Source organism: Bos indicus x Bos taurus, chromosome 22 (assembly GCF_003369695.1).
Source record: "Bos indicus x Bos taurus breed Angus x Brahman F1 hybrid chromosome 22, Bos_hybrid_MaternalHap_v2.0, whole genome shotgun sequence".
Classification (NCBI taxonomy): domain Eukaryota; kingdom Metazoa; phylum Chordata; class Mammalia; order Artiodactyla; family Bovidae; genus Bos; species Bos indicus x Bos taurus.
In genome coordinates this window covers 1816988-1831552 of record NC_040097.1, presented here as the reverse complement: position 1 = coordinate 1831552, position 14565 = coordinate 1816988, and the positions used below count along the sequence as shown (strand labels likewise).

At 59.3% G+C, this 14565-nt stretch overlaps 2 protein-coding genes across 5 annotated transcripts in view; one reads left to right on the top strand and one right to left on the bottom strand.

Annotated features, from left to right (window-relative positions):
* ACAD9 (acyl-CoA dehydrogenase family member 9) overlaps positions 1 to 568 on the top strand; it is a 47485-nt gene extending 46917 nt beyond the window's left edge. For all 4 annotated transcript variants that reach the window (XM_027522480.1, XM_027522481.1, XM_027522482.1 and 1 more), the window contains one exon: positions 188 to 568. In XM_027522480.1, coding sequence (XP_027378281.1) covers positions 188 to 288 — 101 coding nt within the window. In that variant the 3' untranslated portion in view covers positions 289 to 568. The remainder of the gene's footprint in view (positions 1 to 187) is intronic.
* KIAA1257 (KIAA1257 ortholog) overlaps positions 1 to 14565 on the bottom strand; it is a 35700-nt gene that overhangs the window by 854 nt on the left and 20281 nt on the right. Inside the window, exons 8-14 of the mRNA XM_027522485.1 lie at positions 13045 to 13229; positions 11220 to 12118; positions 8841 to 9035; positions 7785 to 8076; positions 2732 to 2896; positions 2157 to 2357; positions 1936 to 2086 (exon numbers count right to left, since the gene is read on the bottom strand). Coding sequence (XP_027378286.1) covers positions 1936 to 2086; positions 2157 to 2357; positions 2732 to 2896; positions 7785 to 8076; positions 8841 to 9035; positions 11220 to 12118; positions 13045 to 13229 — 2088 coding nt within the window. The remainder of the gene's footprint in view (positions 1 to 1935; positions 2087 to 2156; positions 2358 to 2731; positions 2897 to 7784; positions 8077 to 8840; positions 9036 to 11219; positions 12119 to 13044; positions 13230 to 14565) is intronic.

Genomic DNA, 14565 nt, shown 5'->3' with positions numbered 1-14565 from the left:
CCGAGGTCGCGTGTGCCCCGGGGAGATGCCTGCGCCACCAGGGCCCCTCCCCACGCTCCCTGAGCCCAGAGGCCCCTCCCCGCGGGGCGCTGCTGCCTCCAGGGCCCCTCCACAGGGTGAGCTGTCCTTGGAGAGAGCGCTCCAGCAGCGTCCCTGCTGTCACGGCCCTCTCCTGTTTCCCGCGTAGATTCTCCAGAAAACCTGGATGACATGGTCAAGAAGGTGTCCCAGCAGATCCTGGAGAAGCGGGCCTACATCTGCACCCACCCCCTAGACCGGACGTCCTGAAGAGGGCCCGCGTCCCCACGGCCGCCGCCCTGGATACGCCACAGCAGCCCGAAGGCGGAGAACGTGGTTTATTACAAATCGACTGTTTCTCCTCTTCACCCGACCTGTGGGCACTGCTGCTGGATGTGTTCTTGGCCTGTGAGTGGACGCGGGGTAAGCACGGAGCTGCAGAGACTCGCCGGCTCGGGGGGCACCCAGAGGAGGCTGGCGGGCACAGGTCCTGGCCTGGGGGCTACGTCTGTGAGGCCGCACGTTCTCCAAGAAACAGCTCAAAACTGCATACGTGTCACTGGTTTTAATTTGGAGCAAAAGGCGCTTAACACGCACCAGGAAGCATTTAGCACGGCGTGTCTGCCCTTCGAGTGTGGGCAGTCTAGACACGCATCTCTTCTGAGCCAGCTGCGAGTGGACAGAGCTTGATCCTCAGGCCCACCATCTGGGGCTGGCTTCCAAGGCCCTTGGTCCTTGGCATGAGGGCTTTGCGCCTCGGCGCTGGGCCTGCTCCGGTGATGCTGCTGGGGCAGCAGGGCTGTCCTGGGGCTCCTCGGCCTCTCCTCGAGCACAGCTGTGTCTCCCCCTACATGAGCGGCGTCTCCCCCGGCTCGAGCAGGGCTGTGTCCGGGCCCCCGTCTGCTCCTCGCTGACATCCTGTTCTGCATGCTCACCTGGCAGGCTTCAGGCACTGGTCTGGTTCCTGGGTGGTTTGTCCAGAAAGCTCACCCTCTACATTGTCTTGAGGCGTCCAGGCTCTCCTGCTCCCCTGAGGGGGAGTCACTGCCCACGGGGGCGACGGGAGCCACACAGGAGCGGCGCTGGCTCGGGTGGGGCTGAGCGAGAGCCCAGAACCATGACAGCCTCTCTCCCAAAGGTCCAACCTGGGGTTTCGTGAGGAAGTTGTTTCCAAAGCTGTGAGTGATTTGCAGGCGAGGAGGCGCTCTGCTCAGGATGGAGAGCTTGTGTCTCCCGCGCGGCGCCGTCAGGAGGGGCCGGCCGCACGGGAGCCCACCCAGGCCCGCTCCATCCCTGCAGTGTCCGTGTCCACATCCCCTGCGGGGCTGTTCTCACCGCGTGGAGGTGGGGGGAGCACGCGCCTGCCCATGCACTTGGGGACCTCGTCCCAGAGGGGACGGAGAGCCGAGCCGGGCCTTCCCAGGCTGGGCCACCCGTGTGACCCTGGGCCAGAGACCCCCGACAGGGAGCGGGGGTGTCCCACAGCCCAGAGCCTGGGGGTGCCGGCCCCCGGGGCGCGTCAGCACACACTCCTGGTACAGGCTCCGTCGCCAGCTGCCCGTGGGAGCGCAGGAACAGAGGAGACCCGAGTTGCCCGGACCCATCCTCCTGGGCAGGGAGTCTGGCAAACCTAGTTGGCAGCTAGTCAGCTCTTTCCCTGAACGAAAGTTCTGGCTTTGTTAAGTCACACGTTGTGGTTCCTCCTCACGTACAAGAGGGTAACGAGGACACAGGGGTCGTCATGGCCCTTCCCCTTGGAGGGATGAGTGGCCGGGTCCGAGAGGGCCCCGGGGGGCCTCTGGAGGCAGTAGTGCCCTCTCACAGCTGAGAAGGCAGGCACAGAGCGGAGCGGGGTGTACCGCCCAGAGCCCCGCCTGCAGTCTGCCAGCCCTGCCGGGGCCGAGGCCCCGCTCTCACCTGCCCTGGGCTTGGGCGCAGGCGGAAGCTCCAGGAACTCCGGCGGCCGTGTGTACAGGTTGAAGTCCTGGTGGCGCCGGTCCCAGCCCCACCTCTCCCGCCGCAGCACTGGCTCCAGCAAGTTGGTGAACAGGGCCTTCTCCCTCCACTCCTGTGTCGGGCAGCAGCAGGTCAGAGGAGGCCCCGTGCACCCCTGCCCAAGTCCCGCTCTTGCCACCAACCTCCGTGGCAGCGCTGATGGGCGGCAGCCGCAGGGGCCAGGTTGTGCCCATGCTGTGGAGACCCGCCGTCTGGAAGCCGTTGGGCGTGCGCCAGGCCTGACGGGACTCCCTGCGGGCCCTCCTCTCCTCCTCCTCTGGGTCCAGAGGCCCCACCGTGGCTGACAGGTACTTCTGTGAGTATGTGAACCTCCTGCCCGGCTCCTGTGAGCAAGCGCAGATGGGTGGGTATTGTGCCCAGGAGTGGGCCAGGCGCTAGGGCTCTGTTCCCTGGGTCAGAGGCTGCTCCTGAAGCAGCCAGTGCTAGAGGGAAGCCTTGGCCCAGGCGTAACGGTTCTGCGAGAGCCAGGGGCCCGCGGCTGTTCACAGCCACACGCCGCTGGGACGGCACGGGGCCCCGGCTCCCGCTGTAGGAGGAGGGTTCACGTTTAGTGGGAACATGGCCGCTCCCCCTGCGCCAAGATCCCCGCTGACAGTCGGCCACGGGGTCAGAGGAAGGAGCCCACAGGCTCTCCCACCGCCCCGCCCTGCCCACAGTGGGCACGCTGGGCTGCTCCGGGCCCTGCGCCGTCACTCACCTTGGCCATCTCCTGATACAGCTCCTTCTTGGCCAGCTCCACAGAGTTCAGGGTCTGGATACTGTAGTTATGCACGGCGTGCGTGTCTGGGGCCGAGACCCGTATCACCCTCGCTGCAGAGCTGGGAGGCTTCCTGCCGATCTGGGAGGCCGCCGAGATGTTCCTCTGGAGAAGGAGACACCGGTCATCCCCCACACAGGGCGCCTCTGCAGCCAGCAGGTGTCGGTGAGGGGGCCTCTGGGAGGCGGCCACAGCCCCAGGTTCCCACCAGCAGTCTGGAGCCCACCCAAAGCAAGAGACACCGTCCCACCACCCACAGTGGAAATGAGCGGACTGCAGCGGGAGCCACGGGCTGGGCTCGCAGTCTAGTCTCGAGAGGCCACACAAGCGGGTGGGGGCCGGCGAGCACCTCAGGGGGGGCGTCACGTCCAGCGTCCAGCTGTGCTCACGGTGGGGGGCCCGGGTGCACTGACCCGTCTGCACCGGGGAAAGGGCAAGCCCCCTGCTCAGCCTCACCCCAGGGCCGGCGGGTGGGTGACGACCAGACACCAGGGGTCCTGCCTGTGCTCCTGACCCACGCTGGGAAGCGGACAGTCGCCTGTGGGGTGCAGACAGCGGCTGTGACTTCGTCTGGGGGCCTGGGGCTCTCTGCTGGCCTGGGGCTGATGGAAGCGGCGGAGTCCCGACTGCCAGCCAGAGTGAGCAGTGCATGTCATGCGAAAGGCCACACGTGGAGCCAGATGGCTCGAAGGGACAAGACAAGAAGGTAACGTCAGGATCACCGTCATTTAGCAACACCAGGTAAAGATGTGAGCGCTGTGAGGCAGAAGTTGAGACCAAAGCAAGAGCACTGGCTATGAAAGCCTCAGGGTCAAGAGGAGACAAGTGAATGAGACATACTGCCGCGGCGACACAGTTGCAGAATGAACTGGGAAGCTGGGAGATCAACCGGACAAGCTCCCTGAAAGGCAACCTCGGATAAGAGGGTGACAGTAAGGACCCAGAGCGCGGAAGGTGGAAACACGAGCAGTGGCACCGAGACAGGAGGGGCCGGGAGAGGAAAGGCCGCAGAAACGGCGTCGGAGTCCACACGGAGGGTGCGGGTCTGGACACAGGATTAAAGGCCCGAGGGGAGGAAGGGCAGGAGGGGCCGCGCGAGCGTGAGTCAGCGTCCCAGGGCGACGCGTGCCATCACACACAGGCTCCTGCACGACCGGGATGAGAGACGGTCTCCGGCTTCCAGCCTGCTGCTGTTTGACAATCCAGTCTCAAGATGAGCGTGTGTAAATGAAGGCTGCGAGGGGGCGGGGGTGTGAAATAAGTGACGGCCACGGAGGAGTATCCAGGGCTTTTCCAAAAGAGGGTTCATGACGGCTGCCTCGGGGCATCAGGGCGCGCCCAGGAGCTGCAGCGGATTCCAGAAACACAGGTGGGGCCGCGGGCACCACAGAACCAAGCTGCCAGAAGCCAGGCCACCGCAGGAAATGCCCACAGTGTGGGGCGATCCTGACCTCAGCCCATCCTCTGGTGAACAGAGGACCTAAGGGGACCTTCCAGCCCTGAACTTGGCGATGTGCTGACCGCACAGACATGGCCAGTGGGTTCATCTCACACGAAGGGAAGGAAGTGAGGAAGACTGGTGTCCGATCCTCTCCAGGAAGGGCTAGGTTTGACTCCAAGGCGGGGGGCCTCAGTGTACGGACTGTAAGGGCGGGGATAGGATGACACGGGGAGCCTGAGCCCTGAGCCCAGCTGCTCTGGCCCCGGTGTGGGGCTGGGGGCTGTGCAAGGCCGTCTCTCCGGAGCCCTCGGCTTCTCAGTCCCTGATACCTTTACTGCCCCAGGAGGAGGGGGGTGAAGTGCTGATCTGACCCTTGGCGGCTCTGCATCCCCTCTGCCCCGCCCCCCCACCCAAGGGTTCGCGCGAGCCCCAGACCCCACAGGACTCTGAAAGGGATGAAATAAAAAAGTGAAAAAGTACATGTTGTCAGTGCCTTCCTTCCTTCCTTCGTCTAACCTAGACACAGAAATCTGTAACCATTACTGCACAAAAATGACCTCCTTCCTCCTACCTGATGGCTCGGCACGCTGCCCTGTCCCAAACCCATCCATAAAATAAACAGACTAGACAGCCTGCGTGCAAGTGCCCTCCCTGATCCAGCCACTGCACGCTGACCACAGGCACAACACTGCCGGTCACGCTGGACTCCAGGGGCACCGGCATCCCATTCGACGAAGGGGGAGGAAAACCATGCGTCCTTTTGTCCCTCCGGCCTCCCCGACTCGGCCGCGAAGCCCATCCTCGGGTGGGGGTCCGCACTGCCCGACAGCCCGGGAGGGAGCCTCTGCCTGGCACCAGAGTCCCCGAGCGGCGTGTCAAGGCCTCGAGGACTCACGTGGCCTTCCGCGTCCGGGGGCTGGGGTTCCCCACTGCAGCCTCCCTCCTCAGCTGGGCTACTGCGGCCCCGCCTGTGGTGAGTCTGGAGGGCAGGGCTTGACAGGGAAGAAGCGGGGAGATGCACGCCTGGGGGTGTTGGCTCGGGCACACCCCTGTGGAAGGCACAGCTCTGGAAGCCCACCTGCCCTGAGGCATCGCTTTGCCCAGGGCACCCGAGGCGGGCAAGGGAAGGTGCTGCCATCCTGTGGACACTTCCTGGAGCTGCAGCTGGACAACCAGCGCTTCCTGGCACCCCGCATTGACAAGGCCGGTGGGGGGCAGGGAGCAGGGCCTGGCAGCCATCTAAACACAGCCCGCTTTCAGGAAGCCGCGGGCCACAGGGCCGGTTCCCTCACACCACTCTTGGAGGGAAGGAAAACGGGAAAAAAAGAAAAAAGTCTGCACACCTCCAGCACAGGAAAAGCAGCTGAGCATCCTTCATGCCGGCAGGCATGCCACTCAAAACAATGATGAGAAGCCAAATCCCAGCAGTCCCCATGGCCCAGCCTCACAGGTCCGCAAGAGCAATACACGCGGACGGGGCTGCAGGCACGGCCACCCACCCCCGAGGCCGTCACGGGAATGCACGCTGGCCAGGGACAGGCTCCCCAGACCCCTGCAAGGAAGAAAGGGGAAAAAAAGCCAACCTATTGGGACGGGCTATACCTGGGATCTGACATGCCCACACCTGGCCTGGATCCCGAGAAAACTGTCCAGTTTGAACTCGACAGAGGCACCCCAGCATCCACCACGGCGCTGCTTACAACAGCCAAGACACAGGTACAAGTCTCCGCCGACCGATGAACGCATAAACCACACGTGGTCCCTCCAGAGGATGGACCGATTGATTACTCAGCCATAAAAACCCGCCTCTGAAAGTATTTGATTATGCCACTGGTAGCCATAGGGCTGGACCTTGAAGGATCATATGGTATGTCAAGTCAGCCAGGCGTAGCATATGATTTCCATTCTAGCAAAATGGAAAGAGAGATCAAAATGACTCATTCAGTAAGCAGAAACTCCCAGCTTTCTAACACAGAGTTTCAAAAGGGCACCTTGAGTGGCCAATGTGAATTCGGAGCTGAAGATTAACATATACAGAGAAATCTGCATTTCTAATAGATAATCCAGGATCAAGGAGCTGAAGTTCAGCACAGGGAACTATTCTTGTCCCGAAATAACCCCTATAGCTAAAGAGTCCCAGGAGAATAGCTGTACTGTACGTATACATCCTAACTAAAGCAGGTGGTTTCACACCGACAACAAGCATTATTTTTCAAATGGATCGGACTACCACATAGCAACAGCGTGAACTTAAAGGAAAGAAGGAAGAGTCGTGCTTAGTTTACTCCCTCTGACCTCTCTGGCCCCGGCTGGCAGTCCATCCCTGGAACCTGTCCAGCCCGGACTCCCTTGGCGGGACTGGGGCGCTGCAGCGCTAACGGCGTCCGACCGCAGCAGACATGAGAAGGCTCCTGTGACAGCGGGAGATTCCTAACCTGATGCGGTGGCTCTGCACGCCCAGAAAACTGCTGAGAAACCTAGGATTTGATCTAAGTGCACTGACAATGAGTGGATTTTGTGGATTTTAATATTAGTTACCTCTTAGTATAAATAGGAAAAATTAATGGTTGGGCTTCAATTCGTGATCTTAATATGAATAGATATCTAAAAGTATTTTAAAGTAGCAATTCCTAAGACATTAAAAAACAAATAGGAAAAATGTTTTAAAACATAAAAAGTAAAAAATTGAACTAGCGAATTAGGTAAACAGTAAAAGTAGATTGGTAAATAACCCAAGAAGTGTTTCTTTTGGGAAAAGCTAAGAGGTGAACATGAGTCTGAGTGAACTCCGGGAGTTGGTGATGGACAGGGAGGCCTGGCGTGCTGCGATTCATGGGGTCTCGAAGAGTTGGACACGACTGAGCAACTGAACTGAACTGAACTGAAGAAGGTGAACACCAGTGTAAAGAAACAACCTCCTTGTTGCTTTTCATAAAGAGCTCATGGATATAAAAGCTACAAACTTCTGAAAGATGTTTTTCACTAGAGGAGGGGCAGGGCCAGGGCAGTGGCTCTGCCCACACAGACCAGAGGCCCACGCGGAGCTGAAGGCATCACAGACCGTAGTGGGCTTTAAGCCCCTTTGGTTGGTACCGCTTACCAAGGGAGGCCTTGACCATCAGACCACACACACCTGTCTCTCCATCTCCTCACCAGCGTCCCGATCTCCCGTTCTCTTCCTGTCTACTCGCGTTTTCTAACACAGATTACTTTATCTCCTGTGTTGCTTAGACATGACCTTGGCAGCTTAAGCGAGGTATTACACACACACATACACACACACACAGTTCTTTCTCTATGCTGAACTCAGGAGTCAAAGGAAAAGAAACAGCTTAGAGTGTTTCTTTCCCCCTTTGAGGAAGGATGAGCTCTGCCAGGGCCAGAAGGAAGGAGGAAATGTGCAACCTGGCATGGCTGTGCCCTTCACCGAGCACTGCCTGGCCTGGGGTCCCTGGGCAGGAGAATCCACACAGGCCAGAGGCTGGCTGTCCCTCGCAGCCTGCCATGCGGCCCCGGCCCAGGAAGGCTCGCAGCCAGCGGGGGAGCGCCCACCTGAACCAGGCTCGCCTTCTGGTCCCTGCTCTTCAGGATCACGTTGCTCCGCCACCGCAGGTACTTCTCCTGGTGGGAGTGGATCTCTGACGCCAGGGTGGACTTCCGGCTCCGCAAGTCCTCGAGACTTGGGGCAGGGGCCACGGCTAGCAGCTTCTGCTCTGTGAGGTCTCCCTGGGACATGGGCATCCCAAACTCCTGGCTCAGCTCCTTGATCATGGCCGAGGAGGGCAGCAGGTCTCCCGTGATCACCTCCCTGAGCCTGGAGCTGTAACGGCAGATGCAGTAGATCCTGGAAAGCAGAAGTGCCCCTGCTCAGCCTCACTCACCTGGCACTGCAGATCTGAGCACCCCCATCTTAGCAGAGGAGGGCGGAGAGCTGACCCCAGGTCACACAGCGCACGCACGAGGTGTCAGATTCTGTCCACTGTGCCCACAGGGGCAGGTCTCGGGAGGAGGCCTCCTTCCCAGGCCTCCCAGCTACCCGTCCACGTGCCGCTCCACTTCTCTCTTCGGTTCTGCTGCTGCTGCTAAGTCGCTTCAGCCGTGTCCGACTCTGTGTGACCCCATAGATGGGAGCCCACCAGGCTCCCCCATCCCTGGGATTCTCCAGGCAAGCACACTGGAGTGGGTTGCCATTTCCTTCTCCAATGCATAAAAGTGAAAGTGAAGTCGCTCAGTCGTGTCCAACTCGTAGCGACTCCATGGACTGCAGCCTACGAGGCTCCTCCGTCCATGGGATTTTCCAGGCAAGAGTGCTGGAGTGGGGTGCCATTGCTCTTCGGTTTAGGTGGCCTTATTGCCTACTTTGCATCAACCCCCGCCCCACTGTGCGTGGAAGGTCCTCAGTAGGCTGGCCAAAGGGGTGTGGGGCTCAGGGCTCCTTCTTGCCAGGGGAAGGGCACTAGGTACAGAGCCCGTGTCAGCGCAGCTAGAAGGACGGCGCCCCAACAGGGGCACGGGGCCGCCCCCGTGTTGCCCGGCCCTCTCCCTCCTTTAGGGCTGACTCCCGAGCCCGGGGACGCTGGGGAAGCCCGGCCGCGCAGCCGCCCGCACCTGCTCAGCGCCTGGAACACCTGCGGCGGGACCGCTCTGCGCACGTAGAGCGCCGCTTGCTGCACCAGCTGCGCCAGCGGCCGGAACAGCCGCACGCGGTACAGGACCGTCTCCAGGTCGGCGTAGAGGCGCCGGCGGAAGCGCAGCTGCGAGTTGTAGAGCGCCTTGAAGGGACCCTGTTCCGCCCGCGGGACCCTGCAAGGCGAGAGCGCGCCAGCCGGCTCCTGCCTCTGCCAGGGATGCTGGCGCGGAAAACGCGGCGAACCAGACGGCTGGGTCCCAGCGCCCACCCCCGGCCCCTAGCCCTGCGTCCTCCCCGCCCCTCGCGCCCCCTGTCCCCGCCGTGTTGCTGCGTTCAAGGTCCTCCACCTCCTCGAACCCGGGGAGACTAGAGGCAGCCTGCGCCGCCCGCCGCAAGGATGTGTGTGCCGGGCTGTGGGGGGTGGTGCCCCTTTGCTGGTTGCCCATTCTTCCACTGGGACGTCTTATTTGCTTATTCACAGGCATTTCACACTCAAGAGCACCAGCTCCAGACATTGCAAATACTTTTTCTCACTTTGTGGCTTCTTTTTATAGTGTCTTTGGATGAAGAGAAGTTACTCATTTTAATATAGCCAAAGATGTCATTGTTATCCTTTATTCTAATACCTCTGTCTTATTTAAGAAGTCTTTATTCAGAGATCATGAATACGTCTTCCTGTCTTATCTGAAAGCTTTACAATTTAGCTTCTTAAAAATAGATTTTTCTTCTACAAGAAAGGCAAGAATATATAATGAGGAAAAGACTATCTTCAATAAGTGGTGCCGGGAAAACTGTGCAGCTACATGTTAAAAAATAAAATTAGAACATTTTCTCACACCATATACAAAATAAACCCAAAATTGATCACAGATCTAAATACAAGACCTGAAAGCATAAAACTATTAGGAGAACAGTAACCTCTTTGACACTGGTCCTAGAAATATTTTTTTTGGTCTATCTTCCCTGGTGGCTGAGAGAGTAAAGAATCTGCCTACAATGCAGGAGACCCGGGTTTCATCCCTGGGTCAGGAAGATTCCCCTGGAGAAGGGAATAGCAACCCACTCCAGTTTTCGTGCCTGGAGAATCCCATGGACAGAGGCGCCTGGTGGGGTACAGTCCATAGGGTCACAAAGAGTTGGACACGACTGAGGGATTAAACACAGACACACACTCAGGCAAGGGAAACAGAAGCAAAAGTAAAGCAAATGGGACCTAATCAAACTTCCAAGCTTTTGCACAGGAAGGGAAACCAGCAACGAAACATAAAGGCAACCTACTGATGGGGGAGAACACTTGCAAAGTATGTGTCTGATGAGGGGTTAATACCCAGTGTTATATCCGATATTAACATCCAATATATGAAGAACCATGCCACTCCATGTCAGAAAACCAGACAACCCAATTAAAACCTGGACACAGCACATGAAGAGGCATTTTTCCAAAGAAGATACACACGTGGCCACCAGGCACAGGAAAATACGTTCAATATTACTAGTTATTAGGAAGATGTAACTCAAAACCACAAGGTAGCCCCTCACGCCCATCAGAATGGCTATCATCACAAAGACAAGAAACAAAGCGTCGGGGAGGATGCGGAAAAGGGGAGCCTGGGCGTGCTGACCACTGAGGAAGACAGCATGGAGGCTCCAACTCCGAGATGATCCAGCAATTCCACTCCTGGATATTTAGCCAAAGAAAATGAAAACGATACTTTCAAAATATATATGCACCCCAATTCACAGCAGCCCAGGTGTGGCTGTTGTAAGTGCCCGTCAACAGATGAAAGGATAAAGGTGTGACCTATAGATACGCCAGAGTATTACGAAGCCACGAAAGAGGACAAGATTCGGCCACGAGCTCCCAGACGGATGGGCCCATCTTGTGCTTTGTGATGTGAGTCAGACAAAGACGCACACGCCATGCTTTCACGTACGTGAAATTTGAATCTGAAAACCGAAATGAACCACCAAAAGATTGTTGTGGTGAAATCTGAGTAAGAAGAGACAACTGCAGTCTAGTTAAATCGTAAAGGGTCCATCACTCCCCTGGTGGCTCAGTGGTAAAGAACCCACCTGCCAATGCAGGAGATTTGAGAGATGTGGGTTTGATCCCTGAGTGGGGAAGATCCCCCGGAGAAGGGAATGGCAACCCACTCCAGTATTCTTGCCTGCAGAATGCCACAGAGGAGCCTAGTGGGCTACAGTCCATGGGGTCACAAAGACTCAGATGCGACTGGGCCTCACACACACACACACACACGACCCTGAATCCACGGACGCCTTCCACCGGCGGCAACGCTGAACCTGAGCTTGACATCGAACGCGCCCTCCACCAGCCTGACAGGCGGCCCACGTACCGGCTCTGGTGACGGGCCCACAGCCGCTGGAGGCCGTGGTCGGCCAGGCCCTCCAGGACGAGGAAGTGGACCTTCCCGTCCAGCAGGTGGACGCCGGTGAGCACGTCCAGGTCGGGCTGCTCCTGGGTCTTCACCCGGATCTTGAAGGCGGACAGGATCTGTTGAATGTCCTCCAGCGGGTAGGAGTCCAGGGCCAAGGCCCTGGCGTTGATCATGGTGACGTCCTGCAGGAGGCTGTGCAGCAGGGAGAGCCGCCTGGACTCGAACACGAAGACCACGCGGCCGAACCGGGAAAGCGCGGGGTCGGCGCCGCCCAGCCCACCGCGCAGAGGCACCGCCACATCCACACGCAGCTTCAGCAGGCAGCTGGCCTCCAGGTAGTCCCCCGGCGGCATCAGCCCATGCGGCACGCCGTCCCTGGGGCCCCGGGGCCCCGCCGCGTGCCTGCTCCTGCGGCCGTGGCCCAGGGGGGCGGCCCAGGGCTCGCAGCTGCGCACAGGGGCGGCCAGGTTCAGGTACTTGTGGCCGAGGAGGAGGTCGGCAAAGCTGACCTGGGCCACGCCATGCGGGTCCCACATCTTCTCCTGGGTCTCAAAGGGGTTGCTCTCCGTGTCTCTGGGGGAGATGAGGGCCTGGAGGTTGAGGTGCGCATCCAGGGGGTCCTCCCCAAACAGGGTGGGCTTGCGGGAACAGCCCTCAGACTTGCGGTCCCGGTCGTGCACTTCTACCACCATGGGGGGCCCCTCCAGGTACTCCCTCAGGTCGCTGGGGTGCATGGCCCCTAGGAAGATGACGTTGACGTCCTGGAAGTGCACGTGGGTCCCGTGCGGCTGGCCCTCCGTGCAGTGCACCGGGGCCCTGTGGAACTGGTACCTGCAGTACACGGGGCTGCACAGCCGCTGCGGCGGCAGCGCCGGGGGTCACCCCCTGTCCCCATCCCCCTGCCCTCCAGGCAGCCCCCGCCCAGCGGCTCAGATCAGCACCGGGCTCATCGCCCCCCGCCCCCCACAACCGACAGCCCCTGTGGTCTTCGGTTCATCATCCACAAGCCCCAAGGACGGAGCCCGCTCTTCAGGCCACTGCGAGGACCCAGGGCCATGTGCAGGGCCCCAACGTGGCGGCTGGCAGGGCTCAGCGAGCCCCGAGGTCCCCCCACCATCCCCGGGATGGCCAGTGCCACGCGGACAGGCCCCGTGCCTCCTCACGTGCAGGGGCCAGGCACGGAGAAGGCGGAGAGGAGAGGCCTTCAGGACAGGGAACCCGTGTGTCCCAGACAGGCAGGTCGGGGGGCTGGCATGGGTCACCCTGAGCATACAGAGCGCCCACACAGAACTGGGGGCTGAGTGTAAGAGGCCTGGCAGGTGCAGGCCTGTGTCCACACGGAGACAGGAAAGCTTGCGTGCGCTAAGACTCCAGCATCAGAAGCTGCCCGTTTGCACAGCGTGTGGTCCGAACACACACCGCTGCTACCAGGGCACTGTTTATTTTCCTGAAATAAAGCCGATGCTGAAAGTATTTGACAATAATCCTGGGTGGGTTGCTATGGCTTCACTGGTACCCAAAAGAAATAATGAAGACTTTCTGGAGAAATCCACTTCCAACTTCCAACCCTGGCCTCAGAGAATTCGCGCTGAGAGACCTCAGGCTGGGGGACTCCTGGCCCCAGGAACCTGACATCCTCCGGGCCTGGCTGAGTGACCCTAAGTGCTGAGACAGGGCCGATGAGGGTACTTGTCACCAGGGCCCCGGGGACGGGGGACGGCAGGTGAGGGGCGGAAGGCCGGGAAGGGCTGCTCCGACCCCAGCCAGCCCAGCTCGCGCTCACCTCTAGTTCCCTGATGGGCACGGGCTGTGACGGGAGGGAAGAAACGCACTTGATCTTTATGGTCATGGGGTTCAGATCCTGCTTCTGCTCTTCTGTCATGAGGGGAACCTCAGTTTTCAGCGTCAAGAAACAATCTAAGATGTTGGCCGACCTCCCGCTGCTGTGGCTCACGACAGACTGCCATCCTGAGGACAGACAGACAGGGCAAGCCGATTCCCAAAGACAGCCCTGAGACCAGGCCAGAGGGGCCGGGGAACCGGAGCTCCGAAGACAAAGTCAGACCTCGAGGAGGAAAACCCGAGATACCGGTCACAACTGGGGAAGGCCCACAGGCACCATGTCTGCACCCCTTTCTCCACTGAGGCCTCATAGGTTCCCGAAGAGGATTTAAGTGTGTGCCTTGTTGAAAACGCTTTCGTTTCTTTATTTTTGGCTGGGCTGGGTGCTGGGTCTTCACGGCCGCGTGGGTTTTTTCCTGCTTGCAGCTGAGCGGGGGCTACTCCCTGGTCGCGGTGCCCCGGCTTCTCTCGTCACAGAGCAGGGGCTCTGGGTGCACGGCCGTCAGTAGTTGCGGCGTGTGGGCTCAGTCGTTGCGGTTTTGCAGCAGTGTGACTGCAGAAAGGACGCAGGACCTGGCCTGCTGCAGGGCACACTGGCTGGAGGACACTTTTCTCCTAAAAGGGGCCCATACATCTCAGCGGGAGGAGGCATACTGGGGAACACAAAAAAAAAAAAAAAAACCACACAAAAAAGCTAAGCCCCAGCTCTGCAAGCAGAGGGGCCTGCTTAGTTTCAAACCCTAGATCTGTTAGTCGCCGTGTGACCTACAAGCAGTCACACGCTCTTTGAAGCTCCATATCCTCGTGTGCAAGAGGGGCACAGATCCCGCCCGTCTCAGGGTGAAGAGGATGACGACGCCTTACGTGCAGGAAGGTGACGGACTCGTGGGCTCTGCTAGCATAGGGTCCGTGCACAAAAAGACCGATTTGCTTCTGTTCACGATGCTGGTAAGCATATGTTTAGGGCACTCGCACTCAAAGAGAGCAGCTGCTTCCAGAACAAGTCCTGGGCACAGACTGGGTATGTCTGCGGGGGCCACGGGCACCTCCTGGAGGACCCCTCCCTGCACCCTTGTGACTCTCTGCAACAGACCAACCACTTAAGGCCATCGCTGATTATGACCTGTGTTCTAGGACTTCGTCAGCCTTTTCATAGAAGACCGCCCAGTTTAGGACTCTCCAGTGCAAGTTCATGGCACCCCACTCCAGTCCTCTTGCCTGGAAAATCCCATGGATGGAGGAGCCTGGTGGGCTGCAGTCCATGGGGTTGCTAAGAGTCAGACATGACTGAGCAACTTCACTTTCACTTTTCACTTTCATGCGTTGGAGAAGGAAATGGCAACCCACTCCAGTGTTCTTGCCTGGAGAATCCCAGGGATGGGGGAGCCTGGTGGGCTGCCGTCTATGGGGTCACACAGAGTTGGACACGACTGACGCAACTTAGCAGCAGCAGCAGCAGCAA